The sequence below is a fragment of the Cebus imitator genome, unplaced genomic scaffold (assembly GCF_001604975.1).
Source record: "Cebus imitator isolate Cc_AM_T3 unplaced genomic scaffold, Cebus_imitator-1.0 Scaffold0, whole genome shotgun sequence".
NCBI classification, from domain to species: Eukaryota; Metazoa; Chordata; class Mammalia; order Primates; family Cebidae; genus Cebus; species Cebus imitator.
The window spans coordinates 1,481,675-1,489,560 of NW_016107315.1; the positions used below are offsets into that span (position 1 = coordinate 1,481,675).

General features: G+C 42.7%; 2 protein-coding genes and 2 non-coding genes across 29 annotated transcripts in view; 1 reads left to right on the forward strand and 3 right to left on the reverse strand.

Moving 5' to 3' along the window:
* Nucleotides 1-6,118, reverse strand: part of GNL3 (G protein nucleolar 3) — an 8,451-nt gene extending 2,333 nt beyond the window's left edge. Inside the window, exons 1-9 of the mRNA XM_017540743.2 lie at nucleotides 5,938-6,118; nucleotides 5,222-5,280; nucleotides 4,667-4,804; nucleotides 4,433-4,546; nucleotides 3,847-3,930; nucleotides 2,846-2,978; nucleotides 1,661-1,773; nucleotides 1,287-1,413; nucleotides 741-828 (exon numbers count right to left, since the gene is read on the reverse strand). Of these exons, the coding sequence (XP_017396232.1) occupies nucleotides 741-828; nucleotides 1,287-1,413; nucleotides 1,661-1,773; nucleotides 2,846-2,978; nucleotides 3,847-3,930; nucleotides 4,433-4,546; nucleotides 4,667-4,804; nucleotides 5,222-5,280; nucleotides 5,938-5,950 (869 nt within the window). The 5' untranslated portion in view covers nucleotides 5,951-6,118. The remainder of the gene's footprint in view (nucleotides 1-740; nucleotides 829-1,286; nucleotides 1,414-1,660; nucleotides 1,774-2,845; nucleotides 2,979-3,846; nucleotides 3,931-4,432; nucleotides 4,547-4,666; nucleotides 4,805-5,221; nucleotides 5,281-5,937) is intronic.
* LOC119470518 lies at nucleotides 1,537-1,620 on the reverse strand. Its single transcript, XR_005199425.1, has one exon. It is a non-coding gene; the product is annotated as a small nucleolar RNA SNORD19B (small nucleolar RNA).
* On the reverse strand, nucleotides 2,728-2,804 carry LOC119470494. The gene has a single exon (XR_005199406.1). It is a non-coding gene; the product is annotated as a small nucleolar RNA SNORD19 (small nucleolar RNA).
* A 9-nt stretch (nucleotides 6,119-6,127) lies between the features above and the next one.
* The window catches only part of PBRM1 (polybromo 1), a 147,016-nt gene continuing 145,257 nt past the window's right edge, over nucleotides 6,128-7,886 (forward strand). For 21 of the 26 annotated variants that reach the window (XM_017539396.2, XM_037736418.1, XM_017540310.2 and 18 more), the window contains exon 1: nucleotides 6,160-6,294. The gene's annotated coding sequence lies outside the window, so the exon portion shown is untranslated. Of the gene's footprint in view, nucleotides 6,295-6,441; nucleotides 6,610-7,886 lie in introns of those variants that run through there. The other 5 variants (XM_017539828.2, XM_037736327.1, XM_037736075.1 and 2 more) reach the window with 5 other exon arrangements.

Here is a 7,886-nt window from a genome sequence, read left to right on the forward strand (position 1 = left end):
AAAAAAAAAAAAAAAAAAAAAGAAAGAAAAGAAAAAAAAATCTAAAAGTTGGCCGGGCACAGTGGCTTATGCTACCCAACACAAGTGTAACCTCAACACTTTGGGAGGCCTAGGCGGGAGGATCACTAATGGCCAGGAGTTTGAGACTAGCCTGGCCAACATAGTGAAGGTGTGGTGGCAGCCTTCTATCTGGCAAATTTCTATTAATTTCTCAAGGCCAGGTTCAAACATCACTTTCTCTGAGGCAGCTTTCCTCTCTCTCAATCTATTTGCTTCATTTGTCTTTCAAACTAAATTGTGGGCAGCTGTCCCACTCCAATTTTCCCCCAAGCCTAGCCCTGGCTTCAATCTCTTCTTTCATCAAAAGCTATAAAAAAGAAAAAAAATGCTGGGAACAGTGGCTCATGCCTGTAACCCCAGCATTCTGGAAGGCCAAGGCAGGCAGATCACAAGGTCAGGAATTCGAAACCAGCCTGGCCAACATAGTGAAACCCCATCTCTACTAAAAATAGAAAAAAATTAGCCAAATGTGGTGGCACATGCCTATAATCCCAGCTACTTGGGAAGCAGAGGTTGCAGTGAGCCATCATGCCACTGCACTCCACCATCATGCCACTGCACTCCAGCGTGGGTGACACAGCAAGACTCCAGCTTGAAACACATCACCTTTCTTGAGATAACCAAAATAAAATAGTATGTCATTATAATAAAATATTACAATTATGGATAGCTCAGTTTACCTTGTAAGCCCCATGGATACACCAACATTACACATCTGTTCTTGTTTTAAGCTATTAATAAGGCTGCTTTTCCCCACATTTGGGAAACCTACAAATAAATGGGAAATCCAGATATAAAAAACAGTATATGTTGGCATTTATGAAATTTTCACTGCTTAATTTTCCAATTCCCTGAAGTTTAGGGCAAGATCAGAGTTGGGTCTCAGCATCTTCAATACTAAAACCAATTTTAGTTTCTTCATTTCTTGTATAAGTAATGAAAAGGCAGGAAAATACTATCAATTCAAATAAACCCAGAGTTTTTAGAAACTAACTTCTGATAGTGATCAGTCCCAACAAAAAAAAAACCTGAATCTGGCAGCAGTTGTTTAAGTTTTTTTCTTTAAATTGTGTGTGGTTATGTGTTTTCAGTAAGGTATAGGCAAGAAGCTGGTATCTGAGCGAGACTTTTACTTGACAACAACTCCATACACTGCTGCTTTAACAGGGAAAAATTCTTAAGTATCTCAACACTTAGAAAGCAAAAAGTGATGACCTGAAACTCACCAATTACTCCAACCTGAATGGGTGTGCCACAAGTCTCCTGAAAACCTCCAAGAAGTTTCCAAAGGCCCTCTTTCCCAAAGCAGACTTCACTTCTGAATGGAGCAGCATTCTTCTTTGCCTTCACACGCTAAATTCCAAATAATTAGTTTAATTATTCTGACAACTTACCTGATAAATTATTTCAACACACCCCAAGCAGTCAGGCTCCAGAGCCCAACTCTTCAAGTAACTACATTGCCTTTCAGATGATCTCTGGCTGAAGTCAGAGTTGGATCTTGTAATTTTTCACTTATTTAAATCAAGATTTTATATACTCATCATTTTTCAACCACTCAGTCTGAAAGAACCACATTTCTTACTACTAGTAAAAGTACCTTGGTTATCTTCCCTTTATCCTTCTGTTTTGTTGAGGCTCTGAACACTACTGTTGGCAATTCTTTCTTCAAATAATTTAGCCAGCTCTCCAAATTCTCCTTTGGTACCAGATCTGATAGGAAGTAGAAATCAGACATGTGCTCCAATTTGGCTATTTTGTTGAGATGCATTTGCAAAATCTGGGAACTAAAGATTTTACTCTGGTTTACATTTTCGCATCTTTTCAAAAGGATTTAACTAGAAAATCAGGGAGGGTAAGCTCCCCTACCATGCTGCCTCTATCTTTACAGAGCTCAGCATCTACACTTCTCTGTTTCAATTCCCCTTTAATTGCTCACTCTTTCAGGACAGACTCAACATCTGGATTACAACCCTAATAACCCTAGAGCTATGTTTCCAGAATTTACCTTTAGCTAGCAGCCAATTGTTTATCATTTATTATTTTTTGAGATGGAGTCTCACTCTGTTGCCCAGGCTGGAGTGCAGTGGCGTGATCTCAGCTAACTGCAACCTCCGCCTCCTGGGTTCAAGCAATTTTCCTGCCTCAGCCTCCCCAGTAGCTGGGACTATAGGCGCCTGCCACCATGCCCATCTTATTTCTGTATTTTAGTAGAGATGGGGTTTCACCATGTTGGCCAGGCTTTTCTCGACCTGGCCGCAAGCTTTGGCCTCCCAAGCAGCCAGCTGTTCTTAACCCCAACAATAATTTTGGATCTCATTCCCATTTTCTGCTTTGTAATTCTGTTTTGGGTTTTCCTGTTCCTGCTTCTCAAACTCAGATGCATAATTATGCATTTCATTTAAATATTTTGTCACATACATTCCAATTTATCTCACTCCTGAACTACTCGACATTATGTAGGTGTGGGGAATTTGGCATACTGTCATCACTCCCTAGATGAAATATACTACACAATAAGCTGGGTAGAGAAGCATACACTCTTATTTTAAAAGATGGTAAATACTGAATGGCAAAAGAACAGTAGAAACCAGTTGAGTCAGTTGTAAAAATCACTTCTTCCCCGCTGCCCAGCACTGTCTCTGGCAAACAAAGTGCACATACCCTGGCTCTGCTGAGGTCAGAGTTGGATCTAATCAGTCTTCAGTGACAATCAGACTGTTCAGATGTTTTCCTCATACCTCACCAATGTACGTGGAAGACAAAGGGTACGCTCTTTACTCACCTGATTTATTTAATATAAGTACGAGCTTTTTCTGTCCACTCTGGACAATGGCCTCTTCTACCTGAGGACATCTGCAACCAAGAGGATCTCTGGCATCCAACACCTCTAGGACAACATCTGAGGCTTCAATCACCTATCAAGGAAAAAATGACTAGAACTACATCCCTTGCTCTGGTAATACCTTCAACAAGAGTGTATTGGCATTATCCATTTGACAACAGGGTGAGCTCAGAGTTGGATCTCATGTCTTCACTTTGGTAAGAAGAATGTTGATCCTCATCATTTCTCACACAGGAAAGTAAAACAGAGGCTTGCTCAGCAGCCTCTGATCAAGATGGATTTCAAAAATGAAAATATCTCTAACTGACCAAATCCTCCCATAGTGAATTATGTAGTTTGATAGGTCCTTTTGGCCTTGCCAATAGCTGTTGAGTGGCAGTCAGGTTCTATCCACAGGGGATTGAGCTTGGGAAAATGGATGTTGGGAATCGGAGTGCTGGAGAGCAACTACAACAAGGAGATACCACCTTCTTGCCTTCTTTCACTTAGGTTTCAATAGAGTACTTTAGAGACCCTTAACCTGACACCTCATATTCCAATGTACTTTTCTCAATCTCAATACTATGCCAACATTTTTTTTTTCCAACACAAAGTACCACTTTTGTAAATCATGCTTACGAGCAGAACCGGTTTTGTGCAAATATTTAGAAACTATTTCTGTCAGCTAAACACAGCAGGAAAGGCATTAAACAGGACAAGCTGGAGTGGAGTAATGAAATGATTTGTGGGAGGAGGGAGAGATCAGGAAAGGTAACTAATGGGTACTAGGCTTAATACCTGGGTGATGAAGTAATCTGTACAACAAACCCCCATGACACAAGTTTATCCATATAAACCTGGCTGCACACATACCCTTGATCTTAAAAGGTTAAAAAAAAAAAAATGACTTCAGTCTTTTTAACCTCATTACCACTGTCAGACATTGACCTAGGCTAAGATACCTTTTTAAGTTCTTGACAATACAACTTCTTTGACTTCTGTTTGCCTGACTTGGCTTTGTTCTCAGTCTTGCAAAGCCCCAACTCCTAGAAGATAAAGAGGGGGAGGGACACAAAATTAGAAGTACAGCAGTTGTAACCTGTATCTCCATTTTTCTACAGCTGAGAAGCGGCACTTGCAGTTGTTAAATATGTAAGACAAAGTCTGAACTCAGTTGTCTTCCTCCCAAGAAGTTCAGCAACCTGTGGATGCGCTTTTATTTCTTCATCAGATCTCATCTCTTGGCCAGGTGCAACAGCCCACCCCTGTAATATCAGAAACTTTGGGAAGCAGAGATGTGTGGATAACCTGAGCTCAAGAGTTTGATACTAGACTGGGCAATATGGCGAAAGCCTGTGTCTACTAAAAAAAATTAGCCAGGTGTGATTGTGTAGTCTCAGGTACTCGGAGACTGAGGTGGTAAGACTGCTTGAGCCTGGGTGGTCAAGGTTGCAGTGAGCTGTTATTGTGCGACTACAGTCAGGCCCAAGCAACAAAAACAAACTCAAAACCCCTCATCTCTCATTCATAAAGACCTAATCAGTATACCTTTTCCATAGGTTCCACATTTGATGGCTTAACATCAGGATTCGTTTCAAGTTGTCTTTTCTTTTCTAGTTCTTTCTGCCTGTCAAGTTTCTGCTGCTGTTGTAGTTCTTCAAGCTGTGTTGGAGTCATAAGAGACATAGGTGAATCAGTGACTAGTGTTGTTACCTTACTCTGAAAAACATCACACATAACACACTACCCCACTCATTGAAAGTTCTGGCTAACATAACTTACCCGCTGTTTCCTTAGCTCAGCTTCCCTAAGAAGAGCCTCCTTAAAGGGAGCACTGTTCGGAACTCCTGGGTCTTTCCTAGGCTTCTTGTGACCCCGCTTTTTAGCCTCCTTCCTTAATTTTCGATGATGTTCTCGAACCTATTATAATAAAGAGATTTTGTCTGCTTACAAAAATATCTTTATACTTAAGCAGAATTCAAGTGAGAAACCAATCTAGCTGGAATTTAGTTATGCCTATAAAATGGCCTAGGAAAATGGGGCTTTAATTGGAATCTTACAGAGTAATGCATACGGAAGTAGAAAACGGCAAGAAAATGTCATTAGAAGGCTCTCTATGCAGAAATTAACATGTTGAACAAGTTTACAGACTCATCACCAAATCACTGCACTTTGTCACAGCTACACTTCTGATGCCTAAGAGCTACCATGATCAGTCTATCCAATGCCATTTCCTGAAACCAAATCATGTTAACCCAGACTTTCCCTTTGCAAATGAATAGAGCAAAATCAGTTTAGCAATGTGTTTGGTATAGCTCTCCCAGCCACTACACTTACCTTTTTTTGGATTTTATACCGCTTATGGCAGGTCATGCGTTTACTTGCTTTCTTTAACTCTACAAAAAAAAAAAAAAAATCACATCACAAACGTGTTAATGCAAATGATTAGTTCTGGGTGAACGCACTACGGAGTTATATCTTTTAATGTTATTGGCTGCCAAAGCTAACGTTAAGACTAATGCGAAATGCCTAATACAGACATACATGTCCACTCTCAAATCCCAGAGAATCTGATTCAGTCGATCCAGAATGGAGTCCAAGTTCTCTGCACCTACTCTTACAATATTAGAATGGAATCATATACAGCAGCGTATGAGACCCAAAATGACAACCACTTCGTGTCAAACAGCACGAATCCAGGAGAGGAACAGTGAGTCTGGGAGGCGATTCTCAGCTCTCACCTGGGCCAGTATGCACGTGACCAGGGAAGGGAAAATACTGGGCCTGAAACCTAGCTTAGACGCTGCCTCCTTCCGAAAATCTAGCCTAGTCTTGCCCACCCTCCGCCAGGCTTCCTTCCGCAGAATAAGCCCGCGCGATTAACAGGATCGGCGTAGGGCCTTCCAACACGGTTCTACGAGAAAACAGGGCAAGGCCTACGCTCAGGCTCCGACCTCCATGCCCGCAGAGACCAAGCCGTAGAAAAGTGTCGTGGTGGCTGCAGCAACTACCAGACATGGGCCCCTCCAAGCCCGCCTTCCGACCCCACTTACTAGGCCGCTTCATGTTGGTTGTAGAAAGTAACACAAGCACGACAACCTGCCTCCTCTGGCGCCACGTGTGAACTGAGACCACCGACAAGCGTCACGTACATACGTTATCGCCGTAAAGTGCGTCACCGCCTCTCTGTGTGCGCGCGCACGCAGTGTCGCGCGGAGCAGGAATCGCTTGGCGGCGGCGGGGCTGGTTTTACGGCGGCACCGGGAGGGGTAAGGGAGGTGAGGGCGGCGGGTGCCGGAGCGACGGCAGCGGCCGCGGCTGGAAGAGCTATAGCAGCAGCCGTGGCGGCCACGGGGCGGGGCGCGGCGGTCAGTGACCGCGGCCGGGGCTGCAGGCGGCGGAGCGGCTGGGTAAGGCCGGGCCCAGGGCGGGTAGGGCCGCTCCCCCTCGACCAGCTGCCGGGCCTTTGTGTGGGCCCGGGCGGGCGGGAGCCGCGGCGGAGGCCCCGCCCCGGCCGTGTAGAGACGCGCCGGTCGGGCCGGGCGCGCGGGGTTGGGCGGGGCGCGGCGGTGGGCCTCGGGACAGGCCCGGTAGCCCTGTCGCACCTGCCGGCAGGGACAAAGGCGTACTACGGCCCGGAAACTCCCCGCGCCACTCTTTCCCGCTTCTCGCGGGGCGGCTTCAAAGCTGTCAACGTTTCCCTCAGTCCCCAATACCAGTGACAGGTCGGGAAAGTCCTTCATTTCCTTGGTTGCTCAGGGCCTCCTTTTTTGTTATTGTTGTTCCTTGACGGTTCGACACCAACTGTTAGTGATTTCTTTATTTTTTCCGGGTATTTTGATCAATGGGACTTGTATTTATAGTAGAGGCCAGATATTTCAGCTTCTCATTTCAACACCGCAAAGAATCCGGGATTTTGGGAACTGTGTATTTCTTGGTTTGGGGAAGCACAGTTTTGTTATAATAAGGGAGAAGTTTTAATTTAAAGGGGCAGAAAGAGTGGCAAAAATATAGAAAAAATTCTGAAAAATAAGTACACGGTATAGTGGATATAGAAATTCTTACAATTATAGAAGCGTGTATTGGAGTAAAACATTTTAACTTATTTTCCAACACACTAGGACTCTCGACGAATAATTTCAGGTGTTTTTTTTTCTCCCATTCGGCTGTGTACTTTTCCTCAAAAAGTGCAAATTGGACTCGTGCATGTGAAAGAGTAGCGTAATTTTTGCTTTATTACTTACAGGTTGCCCATATTTAATTTTGAGCTCCAAAATGAAAGATTGGAAAAATATGTTTTGAAGAGGTGTTTCAGATTAAAACAAGAGTTTGTGTGTGGATGAATGGAAGGGGCTTGACCGCTTTCTTTGACTTTGGGAATGTTCAAAATACCACAAATGTTAATATCCTACCAAAATTCCCAAGATAAGTAAATTTTGGTATAGCTATATAATAGGTTAGTATCAAGCTGTCAAACATCATTAGGAAGAATGTTGACTTGGAAGAATCTTCATTAAGTTAAAACACAGGCTGTAGAATAATACATTGGTTTGTTAACATTTTGGTAAGATAATAACAGGTAACTAAGACGTAGATAAATACCAAAAATTGTGAATGACAACATTAAGAATGGCTTTTTTCTCTGAAGCACGTTTATAGGTGTTTTTTATTTTTCCTTTGAGTCCTGTTTTCCAAGATTTTGTTTTAAGCATGTATTGTAGTGCTAAATATCACTAGAAATACAGGAAAGGGCTAAAAGTTCATAAACTGTCAAAATACACACCATTTGTCTATACTGTCAGTATTTTCCCAGTTGCATATTATTAAGTATTCTTAACTGTCCACTATCAATTATTGATTGTCAGATTTTTGAGCTTGTAGCTATAATCAAGGCTGTTTTAAAACTTGGAATTAAACTCTGGAATCTGTCTTTCCTCTTCATGGAAAAACAAACAAAATTGCTGAAGGAGTACTTACAGCGCTTTTTTTTTTTTTTTTTTTT